This window comes from Hyperolius riggenbachi, chromosome 5, assembly GCF_040937935.1.
Source record: "Hyperolius riggenbachi isolate aHypRig1 chromosome 5, aHypRig1.pri, whole genome shotgun sequence".
Taxonomy (NCBI): domain Eukaryota; kingdom Metazoa; phylum Chordata; class Amphibia; order Anura; family Hyperoliidae; genus Hyperolius; species Hyperolius riggenbachi.
The window spans coordinates 192,377,146-192,400,177 of record NC_090650.1 but is presented as its reverse complement, the minus strand read 5'-3'; the positions used below and the strand labels follow the sequence as shown (position 1 = coordinate 192,400,177).

Below are 23,032 nucleotides of genomic sequence, written 5' to 3'. Positions count from 1 at the left end.
ACCCCCAGGGCATGGGGTCTAAGTGAGCACAGGTCTTCAACAGCACACCCCAGAAGAGATGATGGGCAGCCACCCCTAGGGGGTAACAGACTACTTTGCTTTTCCTTGCCAGTGATAACAATGGAATGGATAATAACAGTAGGGGTGAACTGTATGGCGTGTTTCCATCCAAGCATGTGCGGACTAGAGATGGCCCGAACATCCGATTTTCGGTTCGCGAACTTCTGCAAAAAGTTCGGTTTGCGCGAACTTCCGCGAACCACAATAGACTTCAATGGGGAGGCGAACTTGGAAAACTAGAAAAATGTATGCTGCCCACAAAAGTGATGGAAAACATGTTTCAAGGGGTCTAACATCTGAGTTTTTGCATGGATGAGTGGGATAGACGCCAACAGTCCCGGGGAAAAATCTGAATTTGACGCAAAGCAGCGTTTTAAGGGCAGAAATCAGATTGAATGCTAAATTGCAGGCCTAAAGTGCTTTAAAACATCTTGCATGTGTATACATCAATAAGGGAGTGTAATTAGAGTACTGCTTCACACTGACACACCAAACTCCCTGTGTAACGCACCGCAAACAGCTGTTTGTGTTGTGACGACGGTGCTGAACTGGTGAGCACCATGGCGAGAGTGCAGGCGATAGCGGTTTTCAAGCCCTTATGGTCACCCGGCTGAGGTGATTGTCCAGCTGATCGAATTTGGTCTGTCCACAATGAAGCAACAACCTTATTATCTTGGGTGTGCCCTCCCCCCCTCCCCCCCCCCCGCGACACTCATATAGCCGGCGGTCATTGCTTCATTGTAATACGCAAGCCCCTTCACCGCGGCAAGGTAATGATCATGAAGAGGAATTGACACTTGTACATGCCTTTTGTTTTGTTGTTGCAGCTGCAGTGCAGCCAGAAAAATTAGGCAGACATGTACACGCAGCGGCCTTAAAAATTCAGGAATCCGCCTGGAGTCCTGGACCCTGTTGGTGGTGGTGGAGAAGGCAGTCAACCGGCCTGCAGGCAGAGATGCTGTGTGGGGAGCGACTTAGTCTTGGGGCAGGCAGTCACACGGCGTGCAGGCAGAAATGCTGTGTGTGGAGACTGACTTAGTCTTCGGGCAGGCCTGACCGTGCTTTGCAGACCACGTGGTCAGATGGTCCCTTGACCCAATGCTGTGTGCCAGAGATGACACCACTTGCCTTTCAACATCACGGTACAGTTTGAGTATCGCCTTTTTTGAGAAATAATTGCATATCTTCCACTCTTCCCTCAGGTGGTCATCCCATTGCAGTTTGTGCTTTGTAATCAAGTGCCTTCATAAGGTAGTTGTCCCTACGCGGGTCTTAGTCTTTCCACGCACAATTTTTGGTGGCTTAGAGTACAGATGGCATTGCTCTCATCTGAGGCAGACAAACAAAAAATGTCCACACCTCTGAGCCCTGGGGTGATGGCACTTTGGTGGTGGCGGCCAACTGAGTGTTAAGTGGGGTGCCAGAATCAGAGCAGGAGGAGGAAGATATGTCACGCTTCCATGCGGAATCTGAGAAAGATGAGGTGTTCTGTGTTAAATAGTCAACTACGTCCTGACAATATTGGGGGTTGATGGCACGTGCCTTCTTCTGAACACTGTACTTTGGTCGCGGGCCGCAGAAAATCATGACAGCGCGACCTCGAACAGACCTGCCAGGTGGCCTGCCTCTGCCTTTTGTTTTGTCCATATTGGGGGGATGTAGTGAAAGGTATGCACTGACTTGACTAATACAATGTGCAGTCAGTCACACAGGTGCAGTTAACAGGTATGCACGGAGTGGTATATCACACTGCGTGCGTTCACATAGGTAGGTGGGTGCACTGTGAACAACAGGTAGTAGGTATATGCAGTACTGGGTATTACAATGTTCACCTGTCACACACACAGGTAGTCACTGAATGTGCTGGGCCTGGCAGTGGCACACACACAGTATGGATTATCAAGGCTGTATATGCAACACAAGTGTCAGTGGGACACACACAAAAAAAAATAGATCACAAGAACAAGATTAGCTCTCAAAAGAGTTGTTGTGGGGTACTATTTTAGCAATAAGAATCAGCCAGGAGCAAGCTAACAAGCCTACAAGTAGAGTTGGGCCGAACCTCCGATTTTAGGTTCGCGAACCGGGTTCGCGAACTTTCGCGGAAGGTTCGGTTCGCGTTAAAGTTCGCGAACCGCAATAGACTTCAATGGGGATGCGAACTTTGAAAAAAAAAAAATTATGCTGGCCACAAAAGTGATGGAAAAGATGTTTCAAGGGGTCTAACACCTGGAGGGGGGCATGGCGGAGTGGGATAGATGCCAAAAGTCCCCGGGAAAAATCTGGATTTGACGCAAAGCAGCGTTTTAAGGGCAGAAATCACATTGAATGCTAAATGACAGGCCTAAAGTGCTTTAAAACATCTTGCATGTGTATACATCAATCAGGTAGTGTAATTAAGGTACTGCTTCACACTGACACACCAAACTGTTCACTGAACAGAACAGGTATGCAGTGGCGGGTTCACTGAACAGGTATGCAGTGGCAGGATCAATGAACAGGTATGCAGTGGCAGGATCACTGAACAGGTACGCAGTGGCAGGATCACTGAACAGGTATGCAGTGGCAGGATCACTGAACAGGTATGCAGTGGCAGGATCAATGAACAGGTATGCAGTGGCAGGATCACTGAACAGGTATGCAGTGGCAGGATCAATGAACAGGTATGCAGTGGCAGGATCAATGAACAGGTATGCAGTGGCAGGATCACTGAACAGGTATGCAGTGGCAGGATCAATGAACAGGTATGCAGTGGCAGGATCAATGAACAGGTATGCAGTGGCAGGATCACTGAACAGGTATGCAGTGGCAGGATCACTGAACAGGTATGCAGTGGCAGGATCACTGAACAGGTATGCAGTGGCAGGATCACTGAACAGGTATGCAGTGGGCTGAGGGCTCACTGAACAGAACAGGTATGCAGCCAGGAAGAAGTTAAGCCTAACTAATCTTTCCCTATGAGAGACTGCAGCAGCTCGCCCTACTCTCACTAATGCAGGCACACGAGTGGCCATAACGGCCGCCGCTGCCTGCCTTATATAAGGGGGGGTGGGGCTCCAGGGGCTAGTGTAGCCTAATTGGCTACACTGGGCCTGCTGACTGTGATGTAGAGGGTCAAAGTTGACCCTCAGGTGCATTATGGGGCGAACCGATTTTATGCGAACTTTTGCCGCAAAACGTTCGCGTGCGACACCCGCACGCGAACCACCTAAGTTCGCGCGAACCACGTTCGCCGGCGAACCGTTCGGCCCAACTCTACCTACAAGAGCCTAACTAATGTTTCCCTATGAGAGAGTCTGCACTGCAGCAGCTGTCCCTTCTCTATTTACTGCAGGCACACGAGTGAGTATAATGGCCGTCGGGGCTGCCTTTTATAAGGGGGGGAGTGGCTCCAGGAGGGAGTGTAGTCTGATTGGCTACAATGTGCCTGCTGACTGTGATGTAGAGGGTCAAAGTTGACCCTAATGGTGCACTATGGGGACAAACCGAACTTCCGGAAAAGTTCCCGGTCGTCACGATCGCGAACCACGGAACTTCGCCGGGAACCGTTCACCAGCCAACCGTTCAGGCCATCTCTAGTGCGGACTTCAGCAATGGATGTTTGCAGCGGTCGTTCACGCTAGATGGAAGATCATTAATTTGCAGAAGTCCATGTCTGCAAATGTGCAACTTACAAAAATTGGTTCCAGTTGCTAATCAACAGTATAAAAGTCAGTGTCTTTCAGGCAGCTTTCAGTTCGCTGCAGCTAGGTTAGCCTATAGCCTTGTGTTTTGGCCCACTGATCCAATTGATACCTGTGTTGATCCCCGACTTGTTACTCAACTATCGATATCATAAGTAAACAAAAAGCTTAATGCACACCTATGATTGCTTGCTATACCACAACATGGTTTGAACATCTGAAGGTGCCACTTCCAGATGAGAAAATAAGCTTAGTATAATATTGCAAGTCCCCATATTGTCCCCCGACAATAGGGGGACTTCCCCTTATATTCTACTAGGTGAGTTATGTGTGGTTAAGGTGGAAAGTTTATATATTTGGAACTTGTTCCTGTTGCTAATTGATTGGAGGGTGGTGACTGGATGGGAGTGTCCCCAGTCAGGTATAAAAGTGGACAGGTAGCTGGGGTTGGTGCATTGGCTTTTAGAAAGCCCACTGGGTGAAACGATGGTCAACCATCCTACACACCTCCATACTGCTGCCTGTGTCCAATAAGTACACATTCGAGTAAAGTGGTTGCTTATGGATAGCAACCTAACTTTGTGAGTATATTTCTCTCTATTATATACATATCCTGGTGCCTCGTCGATAATACACCAGATCGGGCTCCCGGTCTCCCTGTGCCTTTTTTGTTTCCCACAAGAGCCTGACTATCAGGACATGTACAACAAATAAAAAAAAAACAAATACTTATACTGAAGTGAATGCAAGTAGTAGAACGAGTGCAGGTTTAATAGTTAGTTAAAAATGAAATCACTGCAGTTGTTAATATTAACATGGCAGTCAGATGCTCTTACCAATGGCTTTTGGAATGCTTTATTGTGGGCCATGGGGAAGCAATAAATCATTCCTTTGATGCAAGAGGAGATTCCCCTCTCTTGAGCTGTTACATCATTAGACTTTCCCAATTACATACTTCCAAAAGCTGTAGGTAAGAGCATCCAAAGGCTGACTGTCATGTTAATACAAACAACTAACCGCAGTGATTTACTTTTTAACTATTAACCCTGTACTCTTGCTAATACTTTCTTTTACTTTAGTATCAGATTTTTTTTTTTTTTTTTTTTTTTTTAATACATTTGGTGATAATGGTCTTTTAACTCATCTCAAATGTCAATGATCACACTTAATTTTTTTTGTTTTGTTTTTTTTCTTATTTTACTTTATTGTATAACAAGCTATAATGGACTTAAATAGACAGAAAAGTATCTTTTCACATTGATGGTAACTTCATTAGAACTTTATGTATGTATAATAGTTGTTATGAGTGGTTTAAAATTACCTGTCTTTAATTACCAAAGCAGTTAGAAGTTCTTTTACACTGAAACCAGACAAGTTGTACAGAGTGCAAGTTTTTCTGTGGTTTAAAGATGGCAATCCAGTATCAGATGGTGGACAACTCTGTAAAATAAAATGTATAATATTGTTAATTATTGATTATCATGAGGTTAAACTTACAAAGCTATAATCTTAATTTTATTTTTTTTTTAGTGTAAGACTAAGCACAGAATCTGTCACAACTGATGGACTTTGATACTAACAGTAGGAGTCTAAGCACTAGATGAGACGATAATGTGAAACATGGTCTAAATGTATAGCTTATGAACTGAAATTAATAATGATGGGTATAGTTATTAAATTAGATGGGCAGAAGGACCTCAATACATTAATCATAATGCAGCAGGAAAAAAACCCGAAAAAATAACTATGCTTTTCACCTGATGAGCAGTTACTTTTGGGGTTCAGCTCAATGCTGCACTTAGCTTTTTTGTTCACTTTAGGAGAATATTTACTTAAATGCTACTATAAGTAACATTTTTTAATGAGCCCTTTAAAGTGAAACAGAGATGAAGCACCCTCATGTAATTTACTAATTTATCAGTGGGAACATTAGAGAAAACACCTACCCTGCTCCCTGTTTCATCTTTCTCTGCTCAGTCTGCCTGTTATCAGCTCTGATAAGAATCCCAGACTGAGCATTCAGTCTAGGTTTAACCCGGAATCATTATAGCTGAGTCAGTCTTCTGTGAAGTCTTTACAAACCCAAGCCTGCCCCCTCCTGGCTCAGCATTCCTGCTTTGCATACTCACAGCATCACAGAGAGCTCTGATGACATGTGAGGAGCTGCTCCTGCCGAAAAAGAAGCTCTGAAACAATAGACAAGTGTGGCTGCTGTAGTATTTCATCTGTGATCTGTGTGCAGTCAACATCATTATCTATGCAGCCATCATCATTTTCTGTGCAGTTTCATTCCTACGAGAGACACTTCCTACAGGCAGCCACACAGACAGCATACCAGAATAATAAGGTTGAATGCACACAGATAAAAGGCTGCAGCAGAAGCCCTGCTTGTCTATAGTTTCATAGAGCCTAGACAGCACATTCAGAACATCTCATAACCCAGAAGCAGAACTGGTATGAGCCGACGGCCATATTGGATTTTTCCTGGCGCAATCATGGATAAAAAACACTCAAAATGGCACACCAGAGCGGTGAAATTATGAGGTAGAGCACTTCTTTACAAGCTATCGATTGATATGTTTATTTTGTGTGAAACACTACAACATGTCTAGTATTGGAAGTAAACATCTCCCCAGATGACTAGCCTATTACTGTAAAAAGTAACATTTTACTTTTTAACTTTATAGTTGGCACTTGGCACTCCTCTTGTAAATAAAAACAAAAAAAAATCTGAATTGAAGGATTTAAATTAATCATCCGGGTTCCATTGGAGATACCATACATTAGATGACAGATTAATTGGGTCAATACTGAACCTGGCAAGCATGGAACTGTCTTTTGTGGAGGGTGTGGGTGCTTGCTGATAAGTTATGGAGGATTCATATTATTAATAATATAAGATTAATACTTAGCTCCACTCATTAACCATATAATAGAAAACTGTAGACTCGCCACATTCAATGTAATTGATAGTGGATTTACGTCAGGGGACTCAAATAAAATGTATTCTTAAAGCATATTTTTTTTCTCTTAAATATTTTTTATCTCAGTGTTGTTGTTTTTTTAGAGGGGTGGTATTTGATCAATTCCTTATGAAGTAGAAAGCAACATAAGCACCTGATACTATTAGTATGCCAATGACAATGGTTCATTAAAAAATGTTAATATTTTGTCCTGCCTCCTCTGCAATGCATCCCAATGTTAAAAGCCATGTATGTGGGTTAGCTTTTTCCCTTGTGTCTCCTAATGTTGTGGTATTTTCATACTTATCAAACAACAGAGGAATGTGTGCATCAAACACCAAGTGAAACCTTATATATCTGGCTTTGCAAATTTGGCCTAATTGGCTTAATCAAGAGGCATTGCCAGAATATGCAGGGTCTTACAACTAATTACACCACAAAATTTTGCCCTGTGGGTCTGTGCAGCATTTAGCACTTTAACAGGTCGCCACGGGTAGACTCCCTATGCCCCCAAATAGGTAGGGGTGCCTATTGGCAAGTGAAAGCAAATGCAGATTTGCATGAACAATGCCTCTTGATTAAGCCAATTAGGCCAAGTTTTCAAAGCCAGATAAATCAGGTTTCACTTGGTGCTTGATGCACACGTTCTTCTGTTGTTGAAATAATTTTATATTTATTTTCCTCCTCTGTGTAAAGATCTGTGGTTGATTTGATCACTGCATCAGCTGCAATCCACTGTTGTCTTGTATTGTTAGGTGCTGTATTATTATTGTATATTGTAATGTAATGCTTTGTATTAATAATTACCTTGTAGGTAATAACCTGTACAGCTAATGGTATAGTCTTTCAGCTTTTTTTATTACTCCCATACTCCAACTGACAAATACCTCAAGTGCAGTGCTACACAACGTAACTGTTGCTTCTCCACCACCGGACCAAAGCTACATTTTCAAATTGTGCCAGCTTTTTCTCTCTCTGCAGGGAATTGCTGAGGCAGCATCCTATGTAGGGTATGCACAGTGCGCAGTAAGCATGCGTAGTAAGGCACGCAATCCATTTAGCGGAAGCCTACTCACTGCTCACCAACTTGCCCATAATGTGCACTATTGCCTGCAGAGGGGAAAAAAGGCAGGGATCTTTGAAGGTGTAGCGTGGGCTGGCAGCAAAAAAGCAGCTGTTATGACATGTGGCACAACACTGGAGATTTTTGACAGTTGGGGGGGATTGACTGAAGGGATATACTATTAGCTTTATAGGTAAGGTAGTAAACTTCACCTGTACACGAGATGGTTCATTCCACATTTTTTATCAGCGTCTGTTTTAAACAGATGTTTTATAATCATTGTGTGTATATTAAAACACACACACACACACACACACACACACACACACACACACACACACACACACACACACACACACACACACACACACACACACACACACACACACACACACACACTGAAACTACGGTGAGAGTTTTAAAGCTATATATTTTTATAATATTTTTTTTTAAATATGTACACTGCCAAGTCTGAGTATCATAAGTCTAATTTATAAATTTGTACAACTTGCTGTACCTTCTTTAAGCTAAATTGTGAACTCAATAATAATAACATCCATAAAATAATAATTACAAATAATAAAAGAATGAAAAAATGCTGACCATGACACAAGATTTTTGGTTTTCATGGATTACATTTGTTACATTTTTATAGATGGAAATTTAAGAAATAATTTGTTTCTAATTTGTTATTGATCCTCCATATTTATATGCAAACTGTGGCTTTTAGCACTTACAAAGTACAACAAAAATGAAAAACATGTACTGCATTAACTAGACTTAATAAAAGTCTTTCTGAATATGCTGGATAGTTTTGTCAGATTAAACTGAAAGCAGTGACCTTATGGCTAAGAAGTGGGAAATAAGATGTTCACTTTTGATCAAAATTAAAGCACCATGAAAGGAAGAAACTCAAAGAAAGATTAAATTCACCAGGATTAATTATGTCTGCAATCAATTATAAAACCAGCACTTTATTCATGAGGTTATCTGAATGCTAATAAAAGTCATAACCTAAAGGAACATTACCCTGGATCCATTAGAGAAAATTAAACCATTATTATGACATTTAACCAACTGATGATGAACTGTACATAATCCTGTAAAGACAAAAACCTGATAGTAAGATAAAGGAGTAAAAACAGAAAATGGGTGCAAAATCAAGCTAAAAACTGTATAAAAAGAAGAAAGGAATGGAGGAAAATACCTGATTACTTCTGTATCTGCATCCCCCTGTGTTCTTATTCGTGTTTGCATTGTGAATACATGATAGATTCATGCTGAAATTGAGGATTCATTTAAAATTAAGAAATAATTCAAAGTAAGCAGCTATAGATGACATTCATCCCTAAACAAATCAATAAATCAGATTACAGTAATGGCAAGCAGAAAACTTTGATAAATTAATAAAGAAATGCCAGTTCATTTATCATTTCAGCAGTCTTTTCTTTATGCTTTTCTTCATTGTGCATGCATAATTTGTGTTATTTACATTGTGCTGATGCAGCAACAGGCATATACACTTCATTCATGCTGTATATAACATTAAAGTGCAGTACAACTAAGCAGACTATGCAACATCTCCCAGCTCCATTCCACCAATACTATAAGTGAGCTTAAACCCCCAACATTAAAATGTAAGTACCTCATCTGAGGTACTTAAAATATCATTCTAAACAGTTCCCCGTGATTTAAAGTATTTAATTTCTAAACTGAGGTAGACAATGGAAAAGAGAAAGAGAGCACACTCAAAATGTGTGTATATCAATTTGGCCAGCAGGCGGAGGACAGATCTCACCTTTAGGATGTGCTGGTAATACCCTTAAGGATATTCCAGCTGGAGGGCTTTTGTCCCTTTGAGCCAGGGAACAGGCTTGTCAATAGTGTCCTTCCTGTAGTGGAATCCGTCTACTCCCGCTGCTCCTCCATTCACCCCTGCCTCTATCAGTCACCAGCCGACCACACTCTGTTGTTGCTCTGTGAAGGAGGCCAGGGCTGTGCTGGTGTAGTCTCCCCTATAAACCACTTTGTCAGAAGGACCTGTGCTGGTAGGTATGAGAGGACGCCCTGAAAGCATTTAAATAATCTCCCCAGAGCGTCCACACATGCTAGTATTAGCCAGCAGGTGTGTCTACATGAATCGTGGGACAGCCAATCAAGTCCTAGGAGATGCTAGTCACATCATCGGGCATTAGTCTGCCACCCGAGACATTTCAGCGTGGTCAATATAACTGGGGTGGGGTGTAGCTATTTCCACCTCGGTTCCCCTGGTGTGGGTGTTACTGACTCTACTCGGCACCCTAAACAATCTTTTTTACAAGTGATTCATATCATCACTTCTTTGTACATATAGCTTTGCTTCTGATGGACTATTGGCTGACCAGCCACTATGCGACTTTTAGCATCCTATTGGCGAATCGGCCACCATGTGACCTTTAATCCCCACCTGACCATCAAGTGTTTTATGTTTTTAATTAATTAATACATGTATTTAAGCTTTACCATTGTAAAGAAAGAAAGAAAGGGGGCTGTTTTAGCGATAGCTACAAAAAACGAACCTTAACTGAACGAGGGGTAAAGAGTTTTACTTACCTGGGGCTATTACCAGCCCCCTGCAGCAGTCCTGCGCCCTCGGCGCCGCTCTGGAATCCTCTGGTCCCCCGCTGTCACTTAGTTTCGTTTTTGACCACTCACCAGTCGCCGGCCGCCATGCGTATTATTGGACGCATTCACCAATGCAATTAGCGCTATTGCGGACCGCAACACGTACAAAAATACGCGTTGCCGCATTCCGCACGCGTAGATATGTGACAACGCGTATTTTTGTACGCGTTGTGGTCCGCAATAGCACTAATTGCATTGGTGAATGCGTCCAATAATACGCATGGCGGCCGGCGACTGGTGAGTCGTCAAAAACGAAACTAAGTGACAGCGGGGGACCAGAGGATTCCAGAGCGGCGCCGAGGGCGCAGGACTGCTGCAGGGGGCTGGTAATAGCCCCAGGTAAGTAAAACTCTTTACCCCCCGTTCAGTTAAGGTTCCCTTTAACTTACATGCACGGACTCTGTGTCCCACACTACTGCTAGCCGTTCTTTCCTCCCGGCATCACTGTAGTCAGCAAACATGTGCCCACTGAGTGTGGCCAGTTTGTGACTGATAGAGGCAGGTGTGAGCGGAGGAGTAGCAGGAGCAGATGGATTCTATCACAGGAAGGACAACAACCAACAAGCCTGGTCCCTGGCTCAAAGGGAAAAAAGAACTCCAGGTGGAACATTCATAAGGGTATTACCAGCACATCCCAAAGGTGAGATCTGTCCTCAGCCGGCTGGCCAAATTGATACATTTTCAGTGCTCTCTCTCACTCTTTTTTCCATTGTTTCCTGAGTTTTCTCCTAGGCGCAGTGGCGTAGCAATAGGGGGTGCAGAGGTAGCAACTGCATCGGGGCTCCTGGGCCAGAGGGGCCCAACTCAAGAACAGTATTAGCTTTCTATTGGTTCTATACTGGTAATAATCACTTCTATAGATGCTTTTATTAGTAGAAATCTTTATCAAAATGTTCCCAAACCTCTCCTTGCACTTCTGACACTGTGGTTGTCCTTGGCAGGTTTTGGTGTGCAGTATCAATTGTTGTGTATAGAGCACTTAGGAGGGGGCCCAACATAAACCTTGCACCGGGGCTCATAGCTACGCCACTGCCTAGGTGATTCCCCCACACCTTGTTATAGAATGCCTTTTAAACCACTAGGAAAAAAGAAAATACTTCAACTAATTTTGCTAGTAATTTTGCCAACTTTTGGGTATTTTTTTCATTTGTAAATTGCTGAAAGGTTATTTTAAAGAGAATGTGAAAATAATCTTCTAGGAGAAAACTCAGGAGAAAAATTTAATTGCATATGGGCCATAGTGTGAATTTTTCCTTGGAACATGAAAGTCCATAGACTTTCTTTTTATCATTCACACTACAACAGTGAGTTGCTGTGCAGTGCATTTCAACTCTTTGGGAGTTAAAACTCATGGAAATGTGTGCAAATGCGTGGAAATGCATGGAGATGCATAGCAACTCACAAACCCATTTATACTTTTTTTTTCTTTTATTACGCCTTTTCATGCATTTCAACTCACTAAGGGCTGGTTCAGACGGACGTTTGGAGGCGTCGTGTTCGTTGGCGTCGCGGCGGCAATGCGTTCGGGCTTTCAGCAGCGTTCGCATTGCGTTCGGATGCGGTCGCGTTTTTTCTTCCCCTAGGGGAACATTACCCGTCGCGGTTAACCGCCCCTGAAAGCAACATGTAGCTTCCAGGGGCTCCTTGAACGCCATTAAAAATCAGGACCCGAACGCCGCATTCGTGTAAACGCGCGTGAAAGCTTGGTACAAACGCTCCCATTCACTTGAATGGGAGCGTTTAACGCCAAGCCCCGAACGCTGGCAGTAAACGCTGCACAAACGTCCGTCTGAACCAGCCCTTAGTGAATGAGCTCTAACAAGTGTCCTTCAGCTGTTAATTTGTATATTTTGAATGTTAATAAACATTGATGTAGAACAGTAAAAAAAGAAAGAAGAATCCCCCCCCCCCCCCAAAAAAAAAAAAAAAAGATAAGATAGTAAAGCTAGGAACACAGGCTGGATTATATTTAGCCAAAATAATCACTAAAGACCATCTTGTGCAGGTGCCTTGATAGTGATCTATATTTGGGAGGAAACTTGTAACACTTTAGATTTGAAATTTATTTTTGTGTCTGCCCTTTTGTAGTCAGCTATATTGCAATGCATATTTTCTTGGGCAGTGTTTGATTTGTTCCCCAGTATATTGAGCATTATATTGTGCTCTTTCACAGTGGGACGTTGCGTTTGATGCAACATTAAGGTCGCATAATGTGCCCCTAATGCATTGAAAGACTATAACTTGGACGTTATACATTCTTTAGCTCTGCATTTGGTGCGCCGTTTTCGTCGCACAGTGATGGAACGAAAACGGCGCATGCGTTACACTTTTAGAGAAAAAAAACCTTACTGAGTATGTGCAACACACATAACGCAGCAAACGTATTGCTAAACGCACAGCATGCAGCACTTTCTAAATATTGCTACATGTTACACACAGTGCAGCATGTGCACTGTGAATGTCGCACAGACTTTGTATAGCTGTGCGTTAGTCTGCGTTATAAAATGTTCTAACGTGCGACTTTGACATCGCACTGTGAAAATGCCTTATTGTTTTGTTGAAATTGGTCTTAAAATGTCAGAACACTGTCATTTGCAACTGAGAAATCAGTGGTGGTTGAGATACTTCAGTCTTCTAGAAATACCCAGACACTTTACATTCACTGCTTCACTAACTCTAATATAGTTATTGTAGTTATCCTTAATTTTCTTGGTTTTAATTTTTATAACATTTGAGCAAGTGTAGGCTCAAACTCTTTTAATCCTCTTATCCATAAAGGCTGGTATTATGCTGGAATTCTGAGCTCGTCATGAGCTTTAGGTTGGATTCACAGTGGTCAGTTGCATAACGCACAAGTTAAAATGAGTGTGAACTGAAATGGAGACTGGACATAGACTTTAGTGCAAAGCCTGCAATCAGCGAGTTAGAATAACGCGATCAATTATTGTGAACAAGTCCATAGAATAGTATGGGCAGTAAGTTGACAAGCAGATTTTTTCTGCAATGCAACTGAGCACTGTGAACCTAGCTTTAAGGTACATACACACGTCGGAGTTTCGCAAACAACCCGTCGTTTGGACCTTTGAACGTCCAGTCGTTTGGACGTCAAATCGGCCGTGTGTACAGTCCATCGTTCAGCTGATAAGACTGGACTTGAGCGATCTGCTTGGCGGATCGTTCAAATCCAGTCTTATCAGCTGAACGACGGTTCGTACACACGCCCCCTTTTTGATGTCCAAACGACCGGACCTTAAAACGTCCAAACAACGAGTTGTTTGCCAAAATCCAACGTGTGTACGAGCCTTTAGGCTCCACAATCTGAACAATGCTAGCCCATATACCTGTAGTTCTTGACAGGCAACAGAAATCCTGCACTCACCCTGAGGGCTAGTTGACACTTGACAGTGGTCAGTTGTGTTGCTGAATAATTTTGCATGTCAGCTCGCTACCCATGCAATTCTATGGGCCTGTTCATAGTACTGAGTTGTAACTTATCGTGTTATTCTAACTCTTGCAGGCTTTGTATTAAAGTCTATGTCAGGTCTGCATTGCAGTTTTCACTCATTATAAACACCTGTTTAGGAACTGACCTCTGTGAGACTAGCTTTACAAATTACCATTGTCCAAACAAAGTCAAAGACAAAGTGCTCATTCCTACCTCTGGTACCCTACAGGAGGTGATAGTATGTAGTGACTTATCATAGAATCTGGCAATAAGTTGGCCCTCAGATTTGCCCTCTTCCAGTGGAATGAATAATAGGTAAACATTAAAGTAAAACTGTTGGGCATAAAATCAAAAATCAATTCTTTATTTTTATCTGGAAAAACAAGTAATACGGATGCTAACCAGGCAATCCAAAAGTTAAAATCACTATTACTTTTCTTGTTGATGAATAATCATTTCCCAGTTTACCTGACTCTTATTTGGTACACACAAAATTTGGTACACAAAAAGGAAGTTGCAGGGCATGCTAAGTTGTCCTTTTTTGCTTATATAGTAGAGAAGTAGAAGTAGAGAAGCAAAAGATGACAACCCAGCATGCCCTGCAACTTCCTTTTTGTGTACCAAATTTTGTGTGTACCAAATAAGAGTCAGGTAAACTGGGGAAGGATCATTCATCAAGAAAAGTAATAGAGAATTTAACTTTTAAATTGCCTGGTTAGCATCCTTATTACTTATTTACCAGATAAAAATAAAGAATTGATTTTTGATTTTATGCCCGACAGTTACACTTTAAAGTACCTTACCCTTTCCCACAAGTAGAAAAATATCTATGAAAAACAAGAAACCCTAACACCTTAAAAATAGTTTAATTAAAAAAAATAATATACCAGGAAAATCAATAACATTCTTTGCACAATCTAATCTGCCTCATATGTTGTAAGTTAAAGAAAACCTGTACTGAAAATTAAAAGTGAAAATAAGCATATACAATCATACTTGCCTTCCATGTAGTTTACTCCTCAGTGTCTTTCTCCTGTCCTGCGTCCTATTTGTTCACTGTGATCAAGGGAATTTTCCATCCTCCATTTTGAAAATGGCCATTACCCATAACAGCTTTCTGGTCAGCACACAGTTAAACTGTAACATCGCCCACTTGAGCCATAGGCAAACATGGACATTATCTGGTACATCAGTTTTCCTCTCAGCTATAACTGACAGCAACTGCTATTTTACTGACAGCAACTGATATATTTCAGATCTGACAAAATATTGTCAGAACTGGAAGGGATTATTGTCAGAAGAAAATGGTGAGCTTCTGAGAGGAACTGATGGCAAGGTAACTATGCAATGTTCATTTGAAGTTACCTCATGTGTTTATTTTAAATATTTTACTCAGTACAGGTTCTCTTTAAGTCACCAAGATTGGTGTTGAATTGATTGATTTACTCAGCATTAGTGATTCATGTAATTTAAATGGTTTTATTAATGCTTGAGAAAAACATTGTTTCCATGAATAATTTTTAACTAGCTTTGCTTGTGTGGCAGCTAAATTGCCAATTTCATATAATACAGCAGTGCAGTATGGTGATGTTATTTTGCAGCTTTTCTGTTTCACTGCGATCTTGCTCAGATTGGTCAAATATAATACAATCTCTTGGTGGCAAATTCGCAATCTTTGTACAAAAGCTAATGACAGATATTTGTCAGCTTGATTAATGATTTACCGGTACCTGTCAGGTAATTAATAATTGGTTTGGGTGTCATAGCGGATATCGCTCTTGCCTGGCAGTGCTAGAGTTCATGGTTCAAATCTGGGCTTGGACACTATCTGCATGGAATGTAAATGATATTTCCCTGCTTATTTGGATTTCTTCTGGGAACTGTGGTTTCCTCCCACATCCCAAAAACATATCAGTAAGTTAATTGGCTTCTCTCCAAAATTTGCCTTAGCCTTACGGCCACTAGCGTATGACATGTATTAGTTTGAGAGTTCCTCTGGGAGATAGTTAGACAACAATGTTCCCTGGGAAGATTTCAGCACTACATAGATTAAAACTAAATTAAATAACAATAATAATAACTGTTTCCAGATAGGATTACCCTGTGCAACGATTTTGTTGAGCCGACAGTAGTTTCTCTTCCTGTGGAAAGCTTTAATTGTCTAAAATATGTGCATGTGTAAAAACTATACAATTTCTCTTTTAAACTCAGCACTACAGAAATTATACGCCAGCAAAATTTGTTCAAAGAAGGTATACATTTAAAAATAATGCAGAAAACATACATTAGAATAATAAGACCAAAGTTCTCAAGCAATTTTAATTTATGCTACAGAGTGAATATATATCTTGTTGGGCATTACCTTTTGCAACTGTTTGAATTCCATATTTTGCAAATAACTTGATTGCTTTGATTTGGTTAACATTTTCTGTGAGCTTTAATCCCTAAAGAGGAACTGTCGAGAAAATCTTAAAACTTAAAACACATACAAATAAGAAGTACATTTCTTCCAGAGTAAAATGAGCCATACATTACTTTTCTCCTATGTTGCTGTCATTTACAGTAAGTAGTAGAAATCTGACATTACCAACAGGTTTTGGGCTAGTCCATCTCTTTATGAGGGATTGTCAGCATGGCCTTTATTCTTTATAAAGACACTTCCTGAAAAAGATGTATACAATGATGCTGGCCAGCCTCCCTGCTCACCGTAAACTTCTTTGGCAGTTGGACGAAGCAACTGCCATTCACTAAGTGCTTTTAAAAATTAAGAAAACCCTGAGAATCCCCCATGAGAAGATGGGCTGGTCCAAAATCTGTTGGTAATGTCAGATTTCTACTACTTACTGTAAGTGACAGCAACATAGGAAAAAAGTAATGTATGGCTCATTTTACTCTGGAAGAAACATACTTGTTATTTGTATTTGTTTACATGTATTTTAAATTTTAAGATTTTTGCAACAGAGGTCTTTTAAGGATCTTAAAGTGAACCTTAAAGAGAATCTGTATTGTTAAAATCGCACAAAAGTAAACATACCAGTGCGTTAGGGGACATCTCCTATTACCCTCTGACACAATTTTGCTGCTCCTCGCCGCATTAAAAGTGGTTAAAAACAGTTTTAAAAAGTTTGTTTATAAACAAACAAAATGGCCACCAAAACAGGAAGTAGGTTGATGTACAGTATGTCCACACATAGAAAATACATCCATACACAAGCAGGCTGTATACAGCCTTCCTTTTGAATCTCAAGAGATCATTTGTGTGTTTCTTTCCCCCTGCAGCTCTCATCCACTGAAGAGTGACAGGCTAATTGTTTCTTCCTGCAAACAGCTTTGCCCTTGTCTGTAATTCCTCAGTATGTGAAAGCCCAGCCAGCTCAGAGGACAATTTATCCAGCTTGTAAAAGATAAGAGAGAAGAGAGAAGCTGCCCTAATCCTAAATAATACACAGGCAGTGTGCATAGAGGGGCCTGGAAGGGGGAGTTCATAGCAGAACCACAACACTGAAGAACTTGGCAGCCTTCCAGACACAGGCCAACAAGTCTGACAGGGGAAAGATACATTGATTTATTACAGAGACAGTGATAGTATAAAGTGCTGCAGTAAGCCAGAACACATTAGAATAGCTTTTTGAACTTGTAGGATGATAAAAAACAGGATGCAATTTTTGTTACGGAGTCTCTTTAAGCCAGAAAAAAAAATGAGTTTTACTCACCTGGGGCTTCTACCAGCTCCCTGCAGCAGTCCTGTGCCCTCGCAGTCACTCACTAATACTCTGGTCCCCCGCTGCCAGCTAGTTTCGTTTTTGCCGACAGGCCCGTCAGGACTGGCCATGCGTAGCTTTTTCCACATTCCCGACTGTAATTAGCACTATTGCGGGCCGCAACGCGTACAAAAATACGCGTTGCCGCATATCTATGCGTGCGTAATGCGGAAACGCGTATTTTTGTACGCGTTGCGGTCCGCAATTGCGCTAATTACAGTCGGGAAAGTGGAAAAAGCTACGCGTGGCCAGTCCTGACGGACCTGTCGGCAAAAACGAAACTAGATGGCAGCGGGGGACCAGAGGATTAGTGAGTGGCCGCGAGGGCACAGGACTGCTGCAGGGGGCTGGTAGAAGCCCCGGGTGAGTAAAACTCTTTTTTTTCTGGCTTAAGTGTCTCTTTAAGTAAGATTGCACATATGGGCTCCATCTGCTCTCCTACTATGCATACACAAAACTGTTTGCTGTGTTAGTAATGATGTACATTTTAGTTTATTAGAATTTGAGTATGGTTATGTGCAAGGGTAAGTATGTCCGTAAAAGATTATTTGTAAACAACAACACTTAATTTCAGTAAAAATAAGGTCCTATGTGCCTTTACTACACCATTAATGATGACATTTAAACAGTGAACTATGAGCAACATAAATATTCTTTAATTATGTGTTTGAATTTCTAGCTATGGTGTCATTAAGTGCCCAGGCAATGCATAAATAGATAAAATACAACAGATATTGGGAAAATATCATATCTAAGGATCCCACAAAAGTGGTTGTCATGCATTTATTAAAGCAGATCTCCAGTGAGAGCCCTGTACCCATTCATACATAGTGGTATCACAAATAGTAATTTAATTAAGCATATGACAGCCATGGAGTGACCCATGTGAAATATGCAAGTACTAACAGAAGTGAAAAGGTGATGTGGTTATATTTATGTTGTTTAAAGAGTCTTTCTTTAAACATATCATGTTCTAATAATTTTAATAATAATATCTAAATATTCAAGCTGCAATTAAGCTGTTCTATTCTGATTAAAGTGTTATCTGTCACTCTCTGCAACCTTTTTCACAGCGGTAGTTCATAAAAGTGTCTGGAAAGATTAATTTTACATTAAACAATCATTCTGCATAAATAAGCTATATTTGTGAGGAAGCTAATGACCATTGATGGACTCCTATCTTATAAGGGCATATTTTTATCCATGGTCTTCAAGTGATACATTCAGGGTGTTTCTTACCTCTTAAGTAGAGAATGAAGCTAACAGATGTTTTCTGTTTTGAAATAGTGAAATTGTACTTAAAGGGACTCCGAGCAGTGCAGAAACTATGGAAAGATGCATACCATTTTGAAGCTCTTTTTCGCCTCTTTCCAACCACACCAGTGGCCGCTATTTTGATCGCAAAAATTGCAAAAAGTAAAAGGTGTAGGGCGGCAGTTTATATATCGTTGGAAAGAGGAGAAAGAGAGCTTCAAAATGCATCTTTCCATAGTTTCTGCACTGCTCGGAGTCCCTTTAACAGTACATTTTTTATTTCATGTATATAAAATATGAAAGTAATTTTAAAATAAAGAAGTTGCTTGAAAATTATATACAATTTTTTCCACAAGGTGAATGTGTGATTTTAAAGCATGTCTGTCATTTATTTCTTTGTGTGTATTCTGAAGATGGGTGTTATGGCCCGTACTCACGGGCTGCAGAAGTGGCCTGTCGCCAGCACACGTGAGCGGAAGAGGGACCAGCGGCGAGATGGAAGCTGTCGCCGACGTTCCTCCTCCCCCCGCCGGAAGCTCCATATACCACAATGGAGGTTGCTGTCGCTAGTCCGCGTACTTACGCGGACTAGCGACAGTTGCGGGGGAGGTGCGGCGGCGACTGTCGCCATGCGATTGAAACTTTCAATCGCATGGCGACATGAGCGACGGGCGACAGTTCGGGGTGCGCGCGCGTGCGACGGCCCATACTCACGGGCGACCTGTCGCCCAACACGCGCGCGCCGCGTGTTGAGGTGACAAAAGTCCCTCGTGAGTATGGGCCATAATGGCAGGGCTAGAAGCTTTAGTAATGAAAGGCAGTCTCCTGAAAAGTCATCTGCTTTGTTTCTCTTGTGCAGTACAAGCCCTGTTTTGGGACAAAAGAGTTGGCCACTGGTGAACTACTGGAGGTGTGATGATACACCCATAATATATAATGTGTACTGTAATTAATACCTACTTTTTTAATAAGGATTAGTGTCTCTTCACACATAGCTTCAAAAAATGAATGAACAGAGCTTTGGGTGTTCACACACAGGCATTGTGAAATGTGTTATAATGCTTCGTACCAAGTAGGCAATTGTTTTGAAGCACAGGTACTGCTGCAGGGTTGGTAGTAGTTATCCAGAGTGGCACTTTAGTCTGTATGTCATTATCATCCTTAGTCTGTTTGTCCTTATCATCCTTATTGCCTTCTCTTGGCATCACTTCCATTACAAGTTATAAGTACGTGCAGAAGGCTGCTACATGCTTCTTTTCAAAATTGTATTTTGCAGTACATTTTTCAAAGACTATTTGTGAAATACTTTATATTTCTGATGTTTTAAAATGAAGAAATTACTGAAAAATGACATATTATTTATTCCACTGAGAATGTATTATTTTCAGTGAAGTTGGTGAACAGAATAAATAGAGCAGACTGTTATGATTTAGCATAGCTCTGCTTGCATGAATGTTCTCAAAGATTATAGATTCGGGAAAAGAAATATTCTTTTAAGTATATATCCACTGAGCATAAGTATGTGGACATATGTGTGTGCAGAAAATCAAATATGACCATTAGATTTGGTCAATGAGATGCTCAAAATGTCAAGATTGTGCACATTCAATGTTAATGTTATACAACTAGATGCAGCTTTAATCTGGACCCTTCAAATGCACTAGCTGTTTATTTGATTATTTTGACTGCTCCAGGTCCAGGCTGCACACATGTGTATACAATTAACATACAAATTGTATCAACTTAAAATTATGGTCCAAGGATAATAATGGGATCAAAGAACATTTTTTTCCTTAAAGGATACCACAACTGACATGTGACATGTTGAGATAGACATGTGTATGTACAGTGCCTAGCACACAAATGGCTATGCTGTGTTCCTTTTTTTCTTTCTGTGCCTGAAAGAGTTAAATATCAGGTATGTAAGTGGCTGACTCAGACAGGAAGTGACTACAGTGTGACCCTCCCTGATAAGAAATTCCACCTATAAAATACTTTCCTAGCAGAAAATGGCTTCTGAGAGCAGGAAAGAGATAAAAAGAGCAATTTCTTATCAGTGAGGGTCACACTGTAGTCACTTCCTGTCTGAGTCAGGACTGAGTCAGCCACTTACATACCTGATATTTAACTCTTTCAGAGAGAGAAAGAAAAAAAAGGAACACAGCATAGTTATTTGTGTGCTAGGCACTGTACATACACATGTCTATCTCATTATGTCACATTTCAGTTGTGGTATCCTTTAAATTTGGCAGGGAACATGATCTACTGTGTTGCATATGATGACAAGCATGTGCACACATGTCCATATTAATCTTTTTTACTTTCATACCAAATGACTTGTGACAAAAAAAAGTGTATACATGATTCAGTTCATACATGAAAATAAAAAAGTTTATACATGAGAACCAGTCTTTACTGGGTTCATGCTTTGTGCTATAAATTTCTAAAACAAAACAGTGCATGGCATTGGAACCGCTATGCGGTATGACACTGACTTTAGAGGTTAATAGCAAAGCCCCCATAGGTTCTAGAAACACCAATTTTTCAGGGTATGTTAAGCAGAAAAGTTAAAACAAGAGGAAACATATTTCAGAAACACCTTATAATTTTTGAGAAAATTGACGTTAAAATCGCCAGAAATTACTGTGAAAATCCGCATTGGAACCGTTATGCGGTATGATGCCTACTTTAGAGGTTAATAGCAAAGCCCCCATAGGTGCTAGAAACACCAAATTTTAAGGGAATGTTAAGCAGAAAAGTAGGAAAAAATCTTTCAAAAAGATCTTGTAGTTTTTGAGAAAATTAATGTTAAAGTTGGCGAAAATTTTCCACGATTTACGCAAATATTTCCACGAAAATCCACCTACCGCACTTGCATTACCGATTTCCGAATTTTGATGTGGAAATGCAATTTCCGATTGGAAATGCAGAAATTGCATTTCCGCTAAATCTGAACAAGCATCCCTAGTGCTGATGCAAATTTGCAAGCAGCAATAAAATGCACCATCATTTTCAAGCTTTGTACAGTTGGATCAACAAAGAATTATTTGCATCTCCTTGACCTGGCCTAGTAGCTGTGATTACCTGGCAAAGAAAAGTTAAAGATCTTTTTGTAGATTAGAAAATCAGGTTTCCAGCACTGTTACTGTTTACTGAGGTTTGCATGCATACACACACTATAAACTACATTTCATTTGGAGGACAGTTACCTACCTTGAATAAATGCAGGAATTGTTCTTGCTGCCAAAATGCTTTACTATTACATCAGTGAAATTACTTGAATCACCAAAGTCTGTGCTGTTAAGCATACCAAAATACTAAATTAAAACAAGATACACCAAAATGTAATGGTAGCAATAAGTAATAAGCAGTCAACAACAAATCAATTGCAGATTGTCATTTGCCTGACTTCCTGATTTGACTAACTCATAAATCAAATAATAAACCTGGAAATACTTTAAGCAATTTTATAACTTAGTGGAAGAATCATTGAACCCGCCACCACCCAAAACCCAATGGTTAAGAAATCATAGATACTCACCTAATTGAAGTTATATTCCCATCATCATTTGACTTTTCTCCACTGGTCTTTGGCTACCATTTATGCAAAAGACACATAATTGGCTGATAAATGGCAAACTTGACTTCTGATCGGGGAGGCCAACAAATAGCAAACACAACCTATGACTGGGTCTTAAGGCCTATATCCCTGACACGATTTATGTTAACGATTTTTTGCACCGAAACGGTTTTTGTGATATCAAGCAACATTGCTTAATGAAACAAATGTTTCATGACGCACACCACCCACAATGATTGTTTCTTTTTGAATGACCCCCATGCTGTTTTGAATCATGTGGGATTCTTAGGACCTTCATTGACTTTTGCCATGATCATGTAAACATGGTCCTTAGTTTTTGACAGTGCTTGCAGATTCAGCCAGATGGATCGGGGTACAATTAATCGTCTGTACTTAGCTTTAGAGAGTAAAGGGTGTGGGCTAGTGTTTAGCTCACATTTTGCATAATAATTATTTTGCATTGAAATTCACAATTATGATGTAAAATCATAATGTGAAATTTCTGGAAAATTTGGAGCCTTACGCAACCTCACTCCCATCTGTGAATGAGTGCGGTCAC

General features: G+C 40.8%; 1 protein-coding gene across 3 annotated transcripts in view; it reads right to left on the bottom strand.

Annotated features, from left to right (window-relative positions):
* ABCA13 (ATP binding cassette subfamily A member 13) overlaps positions 1-23,032 on the bottom strand; it is a 770,386-nt gene that overhangs the window by 253,038 nt on the left and 494,316 nt on the right. For all 3 annotated transcript variants that reach the window (XM_068236514.1, XM_068236515.1, XM_068236516.1), the window contains exons 43-45: positions 22,107-22,190; positions 8,977-9,049; positions 5,065-5,183 (exon numbers count right to left, since the gene is read on the bottom strand). In XM_068236514.1, coding sequence (XP_068092615.1) covers positions 5,065-5,183; positions 8,977-9,049; positions 22,107-22,190 — 276 coding nt within the window. The remainder of the gene's footprint in view (positions 1-5,064; positions 5,184-8,976; positions 9,050-22,106; positions 22,191-23,032) is intronic.